The following is a 17686-nucleotide window of genomic DNA, read 5'->3' on the forward strand; positions in this document are numbered from 1 at the left end:
CCCCGAGACAGACCCACATCATGCTGACCCTGGCCAGGCGCCCCATGGGTCACTTGGAGAGACTAGAGCTCTCTTCCTATCTGACCCGGCAAGGTCATGGGGGTTAGAGGTCATGGAGGGCAATCGGTCAGGCGGGGGCAGGCACAAGGCAAGCTTCATGCAGAGGAAGGGGAGTCGGTGTCTGTTAACCCGGGCGGCCCAACGGGATGGCCCTGCTGAGCCTCCCCCGGGCCTGTCACAGGGTAGAGCTGGTTCTTGTGATGAGCAAAGCGTCCATAGTTCATCCTTTGCTGAGCCCCCCGTCCTCCAACTAGTGTTGCTCTAACCGCTTGTCCTGACCAAGGAAGCCTGGGGTCTGCAGCGTCTCTTCCTTCACAATTTCTGGACGACTTGGGGTGTCCTAAAGTTTTGGTGTTCTCCACCATTTGGGGCCATGAATATACTATTGGTTTTTTTGTGTCTGTTTTAGCAAAAAAAAAAAAAAATGGGGTTGGGAAGTCACATGTAACCTTGGGTTTTGAGGGGTGCCCAGCTCCGTCTGTCCGGGAGGACGTTTCCAGGCTGGTACCTGATCTTCACGGCCCCGGATGCAGACCGCGTTTCCCGGTAGCCCGTGCAGTACACAGTCTTGACGGTACCGTCGGGGTATTCCCTCCTCTCGAACCCAGCCGTTTGGATCTCCTTCTGCCCATTGCTGAACACAATGGTTCTGTCGCCGTTCCTGGGAGGGGAGAGCAAGCAGGTCAGGTGGCCCGCATGGTGGCCGGCGCTGCCCGCGTGCGACACGGGGCGGGGGGGGCGGGATGGCAGGAGCGCCGGCTCTGGATCCTCATTCCAGACCTCGGTGGATGACGGCAGAGAACGTGCAAAGGCCAGAGCAGGGAAGGCACACAGTGGGTTCAGGGTGTGGACAGAAACGCAGGCCGGCGAGGAGCAGAGCGTGGGAGAACGACGGGGCGGGGGGCCTGCCCATGGGGTCCAGGGCTGGGAACTTTACCCAGAGGGAGAGGGGAGGGACTGCAGGGGAGTGACGGGACCGCAACGTATAATCGTTCAAGTGGCGCAGAGCTCCTGCGGACTGTGCTGTGGGGACAACTGGAAGTCTACCACGACGGCCAGGAGCACCTGTAGGGCCGTGGGCGGCCGGCCGGGTGGGGACGGCCTCACCTCTCTCCCCTGCACACACAGGGCCTCAGGAGGTAGCAGGCTCTGGGAGCACCTTCCCGGCGTGTCTCAAATTGTTGTTCCCGTATATCCTGCTATCCAGGGCTTCCACCAACAGGAGCTGACGGGACATTCGCTGAAGGCCACAAGTGTTTTTAGGTTGCAACGGGAGCATGACCAAGGTCAGGGGAGAGAACGCAAGTCAGCGCTTAGATTCATGTAGGAACCGGATCAGGGTCATGGACAGAACCTCAGGGTCAGTGACGTTATTTTCTATTATTCCATTTACACAGAAACCTACTCTTTTACAAAAGTTTAATTAATCTAAAGAAATTGTTGCCCGCACACACCTCTCATCATACTGACCTTTCCACCCTGACGACTGTCCCGTCAGGAAACACAGTCTCTTCACATCCGTCACTCAGACGTTTCACTGTCCCGTCCGGAAACACGATTTCCTTTGAACCATCAGGGTGGTATTTTTCTGTGGATTACACGTTTTAAAAATGCATCTCCCTAATCTCCCTGCTGCATCTCTCAGCTGCTCACACGTATTTCACAGTGACCCACTCCATAAAGCATTGGTATTCAAGACTTGGTTTTGTATCCTGCTCTATCATTTTTTATTTATAGTTGAATATCTTGCTCTAGGCAGACTGATCTTCCATCTCATTAGAACACAAAATTTATATTCTTCCAACTTTGCTCAAATTATCCCCTTAACTAAAATGTTCTTTTCCTTCCATATGGTCTCTGGCTCCTTCAACGTGGAAGGTCATCGTCAATCCCACAGCAGGGGACTTTGGCCTTCTATGTGCCTTTGACCTTCACTTTTACTTTTTCACGGTGACTTGGGGTGTCAGACCAGGTAATGTGGTGAAGACCCAGGCCTCCCTCTGCAGTAGCCTCCAGAAACAACACTGACTTTCAACCTTGTGCAAGAGACAGACCCTTAGGGGCTCCTGGCTGGTTCAATGAATAGAGAGCATGCAACTCTTGATCTCAGGGTTGTGACTTTGAGCCCCACGTCAGGTGTGGAGTCTACTTAAAATAAAAAAAATTGAAAAAGAGAACGAGACAGAACCTTTAAAACCACAGGGTTCATTGTGCAATGCTGAGACCCACCCAGCTCTATCCAATGTTATTACAGGATCAAAGGCATGGTTTTATTGCACGCATGTGGTGTAAATCACTGTTTGCATGTGAATGTGAACAAAAGAAAAGATGTTAAACTTAATTGATTAGTTTCTGTTTTCTTTTTTAAAATATTCATGTGCTTCTTTTTGTTTTAACTGTTAGCTGTTGCTGGAAGAGGCAACACGAAATATACATGAGAAAAATAAATGTGAAGATAAATCTTACAACGGAGGGAAAATTCTACCCATTGAAATATTTTTTAGCAAAAAACTGTGAAAGTTTGCTGTTATGTGGTATATTGATGGAACGCCCAGAAGGAACTGGGAGGCTCTCCTTCGGAACAATTCCTGCGAGCACCACTGAGTTCACTGACTCCTGGTGCATACTCTGAGCACAAGTCTGCTGATCTGTATGAATTTTACAAGAACGTGTGTGTGACACACAGTTGCATCTATAAAATGGCAGGAGTGGAACACGAGGCCTTTGACTTTGCTCCCGAAATGTCCATCATCGGTAGCAGGTTTGAGAATGTGGACATGCCTCCCAGGACAATAACAGGACTTGGAGTTTCTAAGGCGAGAGGGTGAAGCGGTGCATGGGAGACATCCGCATGGACCAGCCAAGACTCAGAGGGCTTCAAGGTTTGGGGACAGCAACAACACACAGGTGTACAAAGTACCTTTCTCTTCCAGATGACCTGACCTAACATTAATAAGTCACCTGACATGGCCTGTGGGAACTAGCAAGTGTAACGTTCCATTGTCAAAACCTGGCTTAAGGTCGCCGAAGCAAGCACTTGCTCTCGTGTCCACCTCTCCGCTTACTTGCCAAGTCAGAGCCCAGAGGACAGGTTGTGAAGGTAAAACGTCCAACCAGATACACCTGAGCATCGGCTGGAAAGAGCCTGCTTAGGGGCCCTTCGAGCCGTCGATGACGATCTGTTTAATGAGGACCTTGACTCTCGGCACGCGGCAGGTCAGACGCTCTGAAAACACTCCCACTGCCAAGTATGATCCTCGATAAACTAACACTGGAAATCCACTTCAATGAGCTCCCACACTCGTGGCAAAGGCCAGACCTCACAGTGGCCGCCGAGAAGCAGATAGATCCAGAGCGGTCTCGCTGCCGGGTGCTGATGGTGTCCAGACTGCATTCGCCGTGGCTCCGAGGGGAATCAGAGCTCATCCCTGCTTAAAGATGACACGCTCAGAGGTCACGCTGCCCGTGACCAGGATGAGCCAGGAAACATCCACCTCCGGCAAGGCGAGTGCGCCGGGGAAACTGTCCCGTTCTGAGCCCCTGGAGGAATCTGGGGAGTCGGGGGATGCCCCAGCCCCGGAAGCCAACCCAGAGGAGCCCCCGGCAGAAGCAAGCACAAAGCTTTCTGGGTTGACAGACCCAGACGGGGCCCCTGGGCCTGCCGCCCAATGCAAGCTGACAAATGGAGCCACGAAAACGGTGAGGGGGCGAACCGCCGGGGGGGGGTACCAGCACAGGCCCACCACGAATGCCGGGAGTACTTCATTACTGGAAACACACCGTACAGCCAATGCGTGTATTTTAAGAATTGAAGGAAGAAATTTAAAACAAAAAAGAAGTGATATTAGCAAAAAAAAAAAAAAAAATAGATAAATTTGAAAAAAAAAAACAAAATGGAAGTAAAAAATAAAATCTTTAAAATTAAAGGTAAAAGGTGTATTGAGGAGCATGTAATATTCAGCTGAGGAGAAAAATGATGAACCGGGCAGTAATTGTAAAGAACTTACCCAGGATTCAACAAAGACAAGAAAAACGTAGTGTGAGGTGTGCTGGGGAGTGTAGGGCGCAGGTGGGGCCCCACACCTGTGACTGGAGGGACAGAGAGAGACAATGCAGGAGGGTCACGCTGGTGAGGACGACAGCCAAGGACGTCGCTGAACTCGGACAGGAGCGCCGGGTGAGGTCGAGGGCACCCCGGTACGTTGCACCGCTAATGGTTTCTAGCGTAAGGATGCCCGCGTGTGTATTGCATGGAACGTGCTTGTACTAGACCATCTTTCACTGTTTCCCTGAAATTCACATTTTTCCAGGCCTCTGCTGCGCCGGGCGCCCTACCTTTCCGAAGACATGAGTCATTCAACCTGAGGGGCACACAGTCCCCAACACGGCAGATGCAGTCCCATCTGCAACCACCCCTATCGTAACGGACCTGGAGACACAATATTTCCTAAAAGCAGCAAGAAAGAAAACAATTCACCTTCAAAGGAAGAAATTAGGTGGATGTCAGAGCTTCCAACAGATGTGACAGGGGGCAGCATTAAATCCTCCACAGGCTGAGAAAAATTGCGTGTTATCCTTTTGCTTGAAATTCTCCAGTGATTGCTCTCGGCATAAAGAGTCCAGGTCCTACACACTCCGGCTCCTCACACTTTGACCTCACCTGCTCTGCATGGCTCTAACCCCTCCCCAGCCACGCTGGCCTCTGTGATTTTCCTCAGACATTTCACTTGCTCTGCTCTCTCTGGAATGCTCCTCCCCTGGGAGGCACGTAGCTCCCTCTCAGTTCATCCTGCCTCTCGTTAAGTATCACCTCCTCAGGGAGGGCCTCCCAGATCAGCCTATAGGTAGAGTACAGGAAATAACAGCCAGGTGTCAAATAACAACACCCCGTTCTCCATTGTCTACCTTCTCACTTTTCTCTATAGCTTTTAATATGGGTTGATTTTTATTTTACTTATTTTTATCTCTTTGTTGTCTCTCTCCCTCCAATAAAACTTAATGAGATGGGGACATCTTACAGTTTTGTTCACTGTCGTGCATCCAGCCCAAAAACAGCGCCTGCCCAGGGTAGGCACGTAATGAAGGTCTACTGAACAAATGGTGTGGAATTGTACATCACGATAAAAGATCATTTGTGAGCAAAGGTAAAATCAAGGGCAGTTTTCAGATGAAGCGAAACAAGTCAGTTGCCCCATCTGAAGAACACACTTGAAGGGAGCTGTACCAAAACGTGCACGAACGAAGAGTGAGCCAACAAATCTGTGTAAATGTGAACAAATCTAAAGTAAACCTCTACTGTATAAACAGTGATAATCATGACGAATTTTGAGGATAAAAAAACAACAACAACAGGAGAATTAAAATACTGTCGGGAGCTTGCAGGAGGGCGTGAGAGGCAAGGCTTCTCCAGGAGGACAGCAAGCCTACCGACAAGTCCCTCACTTGTGAAGTAAACCCTCTGGTTAAATAAAATTATCTTCAGATTGTGTGCTTTTCATTTGTGTGTTGCCAATAAGAACACACCTTAACACACAGATTTTAAAATAGCCAAAGAAAAAGAATGGGGAAAGACAGACCCGGTAAGCGCTAACTACCAGATGGCCCCGCGTGGGACCGCCATGTCACCAGATCTAAGTGTGGGCGTCACTGCCCAACGATCAAGACAGAGAAACATTACAAACAGATTGTGATAAATCCATAGTCAACATGACAGATTTTCACCGCACTCTCATTATTTAATAGCTCGTGCTGATTTTAACATTAGTAAGAGCACAAAACATTTAAAAACGCATTTTTTGGGTTTTATTTAAATTCCAGGTAGTTAATACACAGTGTTCTATTAGTTTCAGGTGTACAATATAGTGATTCATTACTTCCATAAATCACCCGGTACTCATCACAAGTGCCCTGCTTCCTCCCCATCACCTTTTCCCCATCCCCAGCCACCTGCCCTCTGGTAACATGAGTGCGTTCTCTGTAGTTAAGAGTTTGTTTCTTGGTTTGTCTCTTTTATTTGCCTTTTCTCATTTGTTTTGTTTATTAAATTTCACGAGTGAAATCATATGGTATCTGTCTTACTCTGACTTATTTCACTTAGCATAATACCTTCTACATCCATCCATGTCATTGAAAATGGCAAGATCTCATTCTCTTTTACGGCTGAGTAATATTCCACTGTGTATATATATCTCATCTTCTATATGCATTCATCAGTCTGTGGACACTTAGGCTGCTTCCATAATTTGGCTATTGTAAATAATGCTGCTATAAACATAAGGGTGACTGTATCCCTTTGAATTAATGTTTTCATATTTTGGGGGTAAATACCTAGTAGTGCAATTGCTGGGTCATAGGATAGCTCTATTTTTAACATGTTGAGGACCCTCCATACTGTTTTCCAGAGGGGTTGCACCAGCTTGCATTCCCACCAACAGTGTAGGAGGGTTCCCCTTTCTCCGCATCCCTGCCAACACCTGTCGTTTCTTGTGTTTTTTACTTTAGCCATTTTGACAGGTGTGAGGAGGTAGCTCATAGTGGTTTTGACTTCATTTCCCTGATGATGAGTGATGTTGAGCATCTTTTCTTGTGTCTGCTGACCATTTGTATGTCTTCTTTGGAAAAATGTTCATGTCCTCTGCCCATTTTTTTTTTGTTTTTTGAACGTTGAGTTTTATAAGTTCTTTATATATTTTGGATACTAACCCTTTATCAGATATATCATTTGCAAATATCTTCTCCCATTCTGTAGGTTGCCTTTTAGTTTTGTTGATTGTTTCCTTCACTGTGCAAAAGCTTATTTTGATATAGTACCAGTAGTTTATTTTTGCTTTTGTTTCCCTTGCCTCAGGAGACATATCTAATAAGAAATCACTACAGCCAATGTCAAAGAGTCTACTTCTTGTGTTCTCCTCTAGGACTTTGATGGTTTCCTGTCTCACATTTAGGTCTTTCATCTATTTTGAATTTACTTTTGTGTATGGTGTAAGGAAATGGTCCAGTTTCATTCTTCTGCATGTGAAGGTCCACTTCTCCCAACAGCATTTGTTAAAGACACTGTCTTTTCCCATTGGATGTTCTTCTTAGCTTTGTTGAAGATTGATTGACCATATAATTGTAGGTTCATTTCTGGGTTTTCTATTCTTGAAAACACACTCTTAAAAATCTTAATCTAAAGGCATTTATAGATTTATACACATGCTATCAAGCACATATTGGGCATTTGGGGGAGAATGACTATATTCTAGGCCATAAAGGAAGACAAAAGATATCAAAGAAAAGGTAATAATGTAAGCTATGGTTTGACACAACTTAGATAAATTAATACGAATAGCAAAAGGAAAACTAAAACACCATACATTTGGAAATTACTTCAAAACACTTTCAAACATAACTTATGAGCAAAAAACAAAATCAAACTATAGTAAAAAATAAGAGAAACTTAGAACTGCATTAGAAAAATAAGTGCTAACAAAATTTGAGGCATATGATCAAAAAGGTTCTGAGAGGGAATATATAGCCTGGAATGTTCATATTAGGGAACAAAAACTAAAAATTAATGAGCACTTATATCTGCCTTAAGAATCTTTTTTAAGATATTTACTTTAAAAGAGAGAGAGAGAGAGCACCAGAGGGAGGGGCAGAGGGAGAGGGAGAGGGAGAGAGAATCTCAAGCAGACTCCATACTGAGCTCAGAGCCCTATGCGGGGCTTGAGCTCACGACCCTGAGATCAAGACTGAGCCAAAACCGAGAGTCGGTCACTTAATCCACCGCACCACCCAGGCACCCCTCTACCTTAAGAATTTAAAAAGGAAATAAAGTCAAACATAAAACATGATAAATATAAAGCTTTACTTTGTGAAAGAGAAAAAAGAAAGCTATAGTACAACGCATCAACAAAGCCAGAAATCAGTAATTCGAAATAAATAATAACCACAAAGACCTCTGTAAAATTGGTCAAGGAAGAGGTATTAAGAAGGAGAGAGGCGCTACAGCCACAGATGAAACAGAGACCTAGGAGCATGCGCATGACACTCTGGAGGAGGCGTTAGGTTATGCCTGACTTCTGGGATCCTGAGGGACAGCCATTTCACCCCAGGCTCCGGAGCCAGACCACGAAGGAAGCCAATACGTGAGAGCGGACAGATCTTGAGCTTGCTGCTCTCAGCTTCCTCATCTCTAAGATGAGGACAGTGAGGGCACCTATTGCACTGGATTCTTTGAAGGTTACGTGTGCAGGTGGAGAGCACCTGGAAGAACACCGGCCACACAATGAGAACCAGTAACTCAGAGCTATTCTTATGATTCTTACTATTAAATCACTAGGGATATAGCTTTCATTAGCTAGAAACTTCGAGGGACCGCTCTCACTCCCTAACACTAGACCTCAGAGGTCTATGAGGCACAGTGGAAAATGTACCAAAGATCCAGGGACCACCTCCCTAAATAAACAAAAGGAGAAATGAGCAGATGATGGAGAGCCTGGAGAGGCAGGGGAGGGTGGCGATGGGCCAGGTGGAAGCCCTGAGTTCTGTAGGTGGGAATGCTCAAGGAGACAGAGAAGTCGATATAGAAGGACATGGGCCGGGAGTTCCAGAAGAAGAAATGAGAATTCAGAAGAATGGCAATATCGTCAAAGGTCATGGCTATGAACCTTCTAGAGTGGATGAAAAAATGTAAATCCATAGGTGTAAGAAGTACCACATATTCCAAGCAGAATAAATAAAAAGAAATTCTAGGGATATGTTATAGGTGGAACTGTGTTCCCCCAAAACTCCTGTATTGATGTACTAACCCTCAGTGCCTCAGGATGCGACCTCATCTGGAAATAGGGTCTTTGCAGACAAAGTAAGTTGGGATGAGGTCACACTAGAGTAGGGTGGGCCCTGATCTCATATGAATGGTGAAAGGGGTATTGATATGTGCGGCTTACCCTCTAGGGGGTCAGAAAATGTGATTGTCTATATATATATATATATATATATATATATACACACATATATATATAATATGTACATGTATGCATGTGTACACACAGAGAGAGAATGATAAAGCAAATATGGCAAAAAGTGAAAAACTAAGTCTGGGTAAAGGGCATACAGGAGTCTGGAAGTCTGAAATTACATTAAAATAAACTATAATCTTTCTTAATTTTGAACAAAAAATAACCGAACGGAACAGCACAGCTGAAGTCTGCACTAATGGACAGATGCAGAACGTGATGCCCAGCAGTTAGAGAAGGTCCCTTCTCTGCAGCTCACCAGGAGCAGGGCACGGAATACGTTGATATTGAAGAGAAACTGGACCCATGAAGACCGTGTTTTCTGAATATGGTACATACACCTTCCACTGACAGGAGGAAGTTAAATCAACAAACTTGAAACAGAAGGGGAAAGGACAGATTGACTTCCGGTATCACACCAGCCGGACAGAACTGGGTTGTCGTGCCCGTGGTGCATGGTGACCCACTCCCGTACCACCCCTACAGAACAGGACGCTCCTTTGGCCCCGGAGGCTGCCCTGCCCACTGCTGGGGATTCACAGGCAGCATCCACCATACTTGACACACCTGACCTGGGGGTGTTAATCCCACTTCCTTTGGAGAGAAAGTGCAACCAACCACCTGGTCCTGAGAAAAGGAGACTCGGGTGTGAACGGAGGTCATTTGCATGCTAGTGGCTTAACAGGATGGCTCATGCTGAAGGTGGTTTTGATTCTGTGGGTTACAGATTTGGAGAAATGGACCCCACCCCTCATGTGGGGAAGTCTTGGTTTTATTAAACTTCAGTTTGTTTGGTTTGAAAAGCAGAGGACAGTAGTGACCCAACCCAAACGAATCCGTAAAGAAAAACAACACTGTGTGGCACCTGACCGGCAGGAAACACATTTGTGGTTTAAAGACATGAGAGCAAAGCAACAAGCCTTTGGAATGAAAGGAAGAGCCCCCCTCTTGTGCATTAAACAAGGAAGCTGATCTTTAAACGGAGACAGCTGGTGGCTGTTCGCAAACTCGACCCTTGTCCTGGCCACTGCTGGGGGCACTTTTGGAATTTCACCCTCTCTCCAGACTTGCCTATCAGGCCAAAGGCAATTTCAAAACTATTTACAGGGGTCAGGGAGGATATTTAGCAATGCTGCATAGGAAGTGTGCAGCCCAGCATGGGATCCATTTTCAAACTGGCCCCAGATCAGGAAGCGACATTTTTTTCCTGTGCAAAGAAAAGCCAGATTTAACCATTCTTGCTGTTGGAAGCGGCAGGAAACAACACAAAAATACAAAACCCAAAGGGAAGAGTGCTTTTCACAAATGCAGACAGCCAGGTAGAGAATGTCAGAGGCTGGGAGCAGAGATAAAGCTGCAGAGCCAAAAAGACAGAAAGCCACCCCAAAGTTCACGGGAAATCAGCTGCAAGGAATTTTCACACAGCAGACTGGAGTTGGCAGATCTCCTTGGCATTCTGATGAACGTGCTAACTCACTTAAAATGTAAACCCTCAGCCACTGCGGAGGCTGGAAGAGAAGGTTAGCACTTGGAGTGCAGGCCTAGCAGCAAGGAAGGGGCTCTGCGTGATAATCGATGATGAAACGCAGACAAAGATGTCAGCCTGCCTGGGGTCACTCAGCGAGGAGTCGACGGCGGGCCGACTGTGGTCCCCAGGTCAGCACCCTTGAAATGATCTCCTACTAACTTGAAATGATCTCCTACTAACAGTACCCCTGTCGGGTTGACTATACACCCCCTACCCAACGTCACTCCGGTGAAGAGAACAGTGACTCCCTTGGCATTGAGGCGTTTTGTTTTGTTTTGCAATGATGGTTAGACTTCTTAAAGTAGAGGAAGAAAACCAAAGACTGAAATCCAGATCCAAATACTCATCTTCTAGGGGCGCCTGGGCAACTCAGTCGGTTAAGCGTCTGCCTTGGGCTCGGGTCGTGATCCCGGGGTCCTGGGATCGAGTCCCGCATCAGGCTCCCTGCTCAGCGGGGAGCCTGCCTCTCCCTCTGCCTGCGCCGCTCCCCCTGCTCATGCGCGCCGTCTCTCTGCCTGCCGCTCTGCCCGCTACTCCCCCTGCTTGTGCTCTCTTCCTCTCTCTCTCTGTCAGATGAATAAATGAATAAAATCTTTTTTTAAAAAATACTCATTTTCTAGAACATTCTTTCAACCTACTTTATAAATAAGACTTGTGTAAAAACTATAACCACTGTGTAGTTAAACTAAATGACTCCATTTACTCATTACAACATGTTACAAAAAACAAAAACAAAACCTTACGGCCTTCTGCATGGCAAGCATCCTCGGTGCTAATGTCACTGGCCGAAGAGCTGCCAATAAGTGGGTTTTCCAAGGCAGTGGCTGTGAATGTCAGTGAGTGTGCTGCAACCCAGTCTCAGGATGACATCTGTGAAAACGTCCAATTTTCTGATCGAAACTCCACCCTTTGTGCGCACAGCCCACAGCCTGGAAGGCCTGCAGAGGGGCAGCCCCGGCGAAGGCCAGCTTGGCGAGAAGGAGACTGGCAGCCAGGCCCTCCTGCACACGGCAGCTCTGGGAGGTACTCAGCTCAGTCGTCAGGAGGTGGCCTGCTCGCGGCAGTAGGCCAGCCCAAGTACACGGGCTTTTGGAGAATTACAAAGCTCAGCCCAGGATCAGGGCTCTGTCTGTTTCAACCAAGAGGGCAGCAACTGGGGAAGAGGGAATGCTTCCTATCTCACACACACACAGTGGTGGTGACCACGGCGGACACAGAGACACTGGGAATACCACCTACTTTAATATGCACTCTCCTAAAATTGACTCCGGAGGCAAAATTCGCATTCAGATTCTGGTGGGGGGCAGTGGCGATGCTGAGGAGAATGCTACAACAGAGTAGCCTTTAAATGGGAGAATCGCCAACTAGGGCACCCCATTTAGGAAGCGGGTTCTCGCAGGGCATGAAAATCATTCATATGAAAAAAGAGGGACTCAGCACAATGAGGGATAAAACTAAACTGTTATAAGATGAAGCAAATTCACAAAACCAAAAATCTCAAATTTTAACGAGAACATGGAATTCTTAGTACTTGAGAAAGAATTCGACAGCTTTGGAGAAAAAGCAGCTTTAAAGCTAAGTGTGGTATGCCATTCGTCCGGCATTTTGCTCATCGTGTTCAGCCATCCAGCGCAGACAGTGAACGCACAAACCTAGAGACCGAGTTCTGATGGCATTTCCTTGGGCATTCAGTGCATTTATAGCCCCACACCTGAGCAGTGGGTTCAGAGCTACTTGATAAGAATCCAAAACAAATGCATCCTTGGGTTTTCACTAAGTAATTTAAACCCCGAATTATCTGGACAATTGCTGCCATGGAGAATTTGCATAAAAGGCTCCAATGTCTGGTAAATCTAATGTTCGCACATAAAGTGGCTACGCGTCGTATTCACTCAGTCGGCATGTAACCACGCACCACCCACCTGTCTGCTTGTCAGGAAACCGCACAATGTCCAAACCGCTGGGATAGGTTGTGCGCATTATCTGAGCGTCTGCATAATAGTAAACCTGTAAGCACCAGAAACACCCATGTTGGGATGCTGTTTGTGTTATCATTTTGAACCTGGATTTAACCTAGTGAAGTACTTCCTGCAGGTGGGAGAGGCCTGCCCTGTCCACGGGAAGATCCTGGGGCCAGTCATTAGTCTGAGAGGTTACTTACTGTGGGGAGGCCCTGTCCTTCACCTGGGTAGGCTCTGAAACCCAAAGCCCGCCCAGCCTCACAGTCCTGGGGCACCTGCAGCCTACCCAGGCCCTGTGATTTCACGACGGGCATGGTGAGCACGAGCCGTGGGCCCCACGACCACGAACCGCCCAGCTCACACCAAGCGTCCACCAGCAGCTCGAGATAACACAGACAAGCTCCTGCATCCTGCAGACACTCACGGAGCCCTGCCTCTGGACCTGGTCACCGGATCGTCAAGTTTCAAATCAGTGTGACCCCTTCGGTCTCCAACGAAGTAGAGAAGGAGAGTGGGAAGGAGCAGTTGTGGACAAGGGTGGTTATGGGGAAGGAGGACGCGTTCCTCTTGGCTAAGCTGAGCAGCCCTGAACAGTACAGGTGCGGGGAGACTTTAAACAGAAGAAGGGCAAGGAGACAAAAATCTTTCATGCTAATGTTTTCAAAGTGAGAACTTGGAAGGCAGACATTTCACTCAACTCCTAGTTTGAGGGGCGTGGCCCCGGTCACCTCATATGGGTCACCTACAAGGACAACGCCACCTGCCTATTAGGAAAGGAGGCACAGGGACCACATGCGGGGACGTGTCTGATAAAGCACCGTGCTGAGAGCCGAGGGACTGGCCCACCCTCTTGTTCCAGAGGCTTTCTTCCTGTGTGCATAATTTGTCCAAAAGTGAGACACAGTGGAGAGTGCTTATTTCTCTATCATTAGAGCGATTTTAGGTGCAACCCCAGGCCCGGGGCTCAGTTTTCCCTCGAGACCAAAGAGCCCGCGGTGGAGAAGAACACGGCCCACTCACTCAGCAGGAGCCCCACCTCACCACGCTCCCGCAAGCCACCGTGATTGCCCTGGGACCGTGCCAAGGACCAAGATGCGGAGCCTTCCCTTCCAAGGATGGCAGTGGGGCTCTGGCTAAGAAACAACTTCAGGAGACTCCGGGTTCAGAATTTAAAGTACTGAAGTAGGCGATGAGCTCAGTATCACATATGACTCAATTGGACGGTGACATAATAACAGTCCACTGTGTACATGGGGTCTTCTGGACTCTCCGTGTTTCTGCTGCCTTGCAGACAAGGGGGCATGGGGTTACCTGGGGCCAGTGATGCGGGGGCTGCATCTACACCAGGATTCTAACAGCTGCCCTCACAAGTGGGTCATTCAGAACCCCCAGGGCCCTGAACCTCTGAATTCTCATCCCAAAGCTTGGTAAAACAAAACAAAAACCACAAACAAAACAATGAAGTTGATTATTCTAAAAAAAAGACTTTTTTAAAGAAATGAGCACAGTTTGTAAAGAATACAATTTGGTAATGTTTCTGCACTAAAAAGACTATTATCAATCTACTAAAAGTTATCCTATCTCCAGGCCTCATTTACAATGATTCTTTGTAAATCAACCAAATTTTCAGAATCACGTTAAATCCTGAATTATCCGGACTACTCCTCTCCGGCAGTCGTGCCTGTAAATGCTCCAAATGTTGTGGCATCTATTTTGCCCGTATCTAACAGCCTAACGCCACGTGGACACGCAGCATGTCCTGGGGTCACAAACGCGTCCGGACCCCCCAGCATCCAGGGGCCCTCTGTCCGCCGTCCTGTGGGGCTCACATTCACACCTGTACCGCCTGCCCTCAGCAGTTACCGCCAGAGACTTGACCGCTCTCAGTTACTGAGTACTTCATACGTACGGAGCAATACTGAGTGGTCTAAATGTAGTCCCTGTGATGAACTCTGGGGGGTTTTCCCCACCTCAACATAATTGACAATTTGGACCCCATTGTTCTTTGTTATGGGGGGCATCCTACGCAGCCCTGGCCTCCGCCAACTAGATGGCGGTAGCACCCCTACCACAGCCGGCTGTGACCATCCAAAATTCTCCCGACATTGCAGATGGTCCAGGGGGGCAAAATTGCCCCCAGCTGAGAATCACGAACCTGTAAAATAGCCCTGGCCTGTCTCCCTGTCTCACCACAAGTGCTGGGCAAGCAGGAAGCATGGGCCACAGGCATCTGGGACCTAGTCGACTCCCAGGGACTACGTGTACAAACAGGAGCAAATGAACTAAGCTCATAAAGCCTCAGTTTCTGCATCTGAAGAACCAGGAAATAGCTATTTCCCACTGGGCTGTGAAAGTCCCCCGACAGGAAAGAAAGCCACGTCTCCTTCCATCTGATCCATCCGATCCCCAGCTTGCACTAGGGACGAGCTCCTGACTGACTAGGTTTTGATGCTACTGCTCATCCTATAATTAATGCACAGTTACTGAGGGTTTACTGTGCGTCCCTAGAGATTGCGGAGGCTGGGCGTAACGTGCGCTGTGTGCATTAGTCTCTGCACCATCTTTGAGTTAGGTCCCAACCCTAGTCTCGCATTACAGAGGCTTAGCGAGGCGAATGGTCTCTAAACGGTTGAGCGAGCATTCTCATTCAGCAGGGTGCGAGCTCTTGTTCTCACTGTAACATGGAAATCGGGGGCTCCATCAATTACGAATCTCACTGCCCAAGTGCATCTAGTAACCAAAACCGCCCAACTGGCCAGAGGCCCTCATCCTTGAGCCCCCAGGGGAAGAAGGGCCCAGATGGACAAAAATCTTCCCAATAGCTGGATTGGTCTTGATTAAAAAAAAAAAAAAGGCAAGTGTGGAGGCTGTACTCACCACTCTCCGATCTGGCAGGATCTTCTTCATGTCCCCGTTTAAAAACCGCAGGACGGTGGTCTTCTTGCCAGCCCCCCTGTCCTTGCTTGTGCCCTTCGAAAAGGTGATGGCTTCACGGCCGTCACCAAGTGCCTGAGCCACCTTCATGGAAACACAAAAGTTCCGACGTGAAAGATGACTTAAAGCGTGCTTCTCATGGTTTCATTATTCTTCCTCCATTCAGAATCCTTCTGTCTATTGCCTGCACAGCACCATTGGAAGCAAGTGTTGTATCTCCAGAAATATTCACTAAATCAGTCAGCCCCAAACCTCACCTCATCCCTGAATCTCATTGTGAATAATGGATGTTTTATGATTTGCCCTCAAACGTCTGTTTCTCTTAAGCTCATGTTTTGCAAACTTTCGTATGTTATCAAGTTATTAGTTGTCAGTCTAGATAATCCAATGTCATTGAATTTGGTGAATTTGGGAATCCTGGACCATATAAACTGCAGTCATTACTATATAAAAATTACTATTTGTACACTTTTCTTTCCTTTACATCCTTTTGTTTTGATTCCCATTGCCACTCACCCTGACCTGAAGATTCACTGATTTCCATTAACTGTCGGCAAAACAGTGTGTACGTTCAGAGGCATAATGCTGAACTTAGGAGTTTTGAAAATATTATTCATGTAAATATTAGCAGAAGGGAAAAAAACTGACAGAAGGAAGCTCAAGCTCTGGGGAGTTAATATCTGTACACCTGAAAAATCCAAATGGTAAAATGTGCTGTTATTAATTACCATGTGACCTTGTTACTCTTGACCCTTGCTCAGGAATGCAGGAGTTAATTCAACTGAGAAAAGATGAAGGAACTAATAGCTAAAGCCGGGCTTCTCAAAGCCACTTTGGCGATCCATCAAGAAAAGTCAACGGTGTATACCACCCGCTCATGATGCAACAACCATCAGTTTGGGGTTTGAACCAAGACCTCGTTTGCCCCAGTCCCAAACCAACCAGATAAGTGAAGCGAGGCTGTGTTCAATTCAGTCCTAGAAGATTAACTGCTTAACCCACAATAAAAACTCTGATGAGGTTTGAAGACACAATTACTTCTCAGAAATGAAAAAGCACAAGTGATGTTTTAAATGGTCCACATTAAGGGGCGCCTGGGTGGCTCAGTCGATTAGTGCCCAACTCTTGATTTCGGCTCAGGTCGTGATCTCAGGGTCGTGAGATTGAGCCCCACGTTGGGCTCCACACGGAGCATGGAGCCTGCTCAAGATTCTCCCTCTGCCCCTCGCCCCTCAAATCAATAAATCAATAAATCTTTAAAAAGATGGCTATGAAGCCAGGCTCTGTCTTGCGAGTGATGCTGTCGCTGTGTCCCCGAGTGCATAGGAGACACCAGGTGCTATGCCTGCAACACGCACCTTCTGCGCGGCTTCCTGAGAGAGCCACCACCCAGGGTGCACCCTTCAGGACCCGAGGGCTCCTCGAGAGCTAAAATGTGGAGGCCGGGACAGACCTAAGGCAGTAAGAGGCAAATCGGGTTTAAAACATGTTTTTCCTGTTGGGACGTGTGTGGCTTTATCTACTAGAAATAACTGGCAGCCAAGGACGCTACATTTGTCCCCTCCCAGGGCTGCTTGCCTGGCCCCTGGGTCCGAGCCCGCGGGCACCTGCACAGAGCACAGGTGCAAATCACACAGGAGCCCAGCCTAGGAAACAGGGGCATCTGCCTACCTCACTGGCCGGGGGCCGCATTTCTTCTTCTTTGTCCCCCTGCTTTATCTCGGGGTCCATGTGGGAAGGTCCTGGATCTACAGGAGGATTCTGCAGGAAGAGAACAACCCTGGCCCCACGAGGTCTCCATGCAATCTGCGGCTCTGGGCTGGAGGAAGCTGGTCACCCCAACATCCCACAGCCCTGCCCAATGGGTCTGCGCACGGCGGCAATGGGTGCACGTCGGGCCGCACTGCGTGTCCCTGTGACTGTTTATGTCCCCGGCCTCCTCGTTAGTCAGACCTAGGCCAGGAGGCTCGTGGGGACAACAGTGCGCCTCACGAAGTCGCGCGCTGGTAGGGAAAGCACCCCGAGAGCTTGCACACTCACGTTCTGAGACACTGAGGTGGGGGGTGCGTTCAGTAGCCACGACAGCCCAATTCCAAATAAAACAAAGCCCAGAGGAAAATGTTACCACTCAGCACCCCACGCATAATGTTGGAAAGGGCAAAACAGATCCGGGCTTCTCTTGGGAGAACGCGAGATACATAGGA

At 47.9% G+C, this 17686-nt stretch overlaps 1 protein-coding gene across 1 annotated transcript; it reads right to left on the reverse strand.

Moving 5' to 3' along the window:
- Positions 1–498: 498 nt before the first annotated feature.
- Positions 499–17213, reverse strand: LOC148164037 (uncharacterized). The gene is made up of 5 exons (XM_088024220.1): positions 17154–17213; positions 15426–15566; positions 12510–12594; positions 1531–1648; positions 499–721 (listed from the first exon to the last, which is right to left on the reverse strand). Exons 1-5 carry the CDS (start codon positions 17211–17213, stop codon positions 499–501), a joined length of 627 nt encoding a protein of 208 aa, XP_087880346.1.
- Positions 17214–17686: the final 473 nt, after the last annotated feature.

Source organism: Eumetopias jubatus, unplaced genomic scaffold (genome assembly GCF_037043125.1).
Source record: "Eumetopias jubatus isolate StellerSeaLion01/CBP00866 unplaced genomic scaffold, mEumJub1_p1.0 scaffold_6, whole genome shotgun sequence".
Lineage (NCBI taxonomy): Eukaryota > Metazoa > Chordata > Mammalia > Carnivora > Otariidae > Eumetopias > Eumetopias jubatus.

Excerpts from the sequence above, each read along its gene's own strand:
- LOC148164037 (XM_088024220.1), bottom strand. The coding sequence starts at position 17,213 with ATGGACCCCGAGATAAAGCAGGGGGACAAAGAAGAAGAAATGCGGCCC. Across the intron at positions 1,649-12,509 it reads GTTTCCTGACAAGCAGACAG|AAAAATACCACCCTGATGGT; the intron begins GTGGGTGGTGCG and ends TGTAATCCACAG. Across the intron at positions 722-1,530 it reads ACAGTCGTCAGGGTGGAAAG|GAACGGCGACAGAACCATTG; the intron begins GTCAGTATGATG and ends CTCCCCTCCCAG.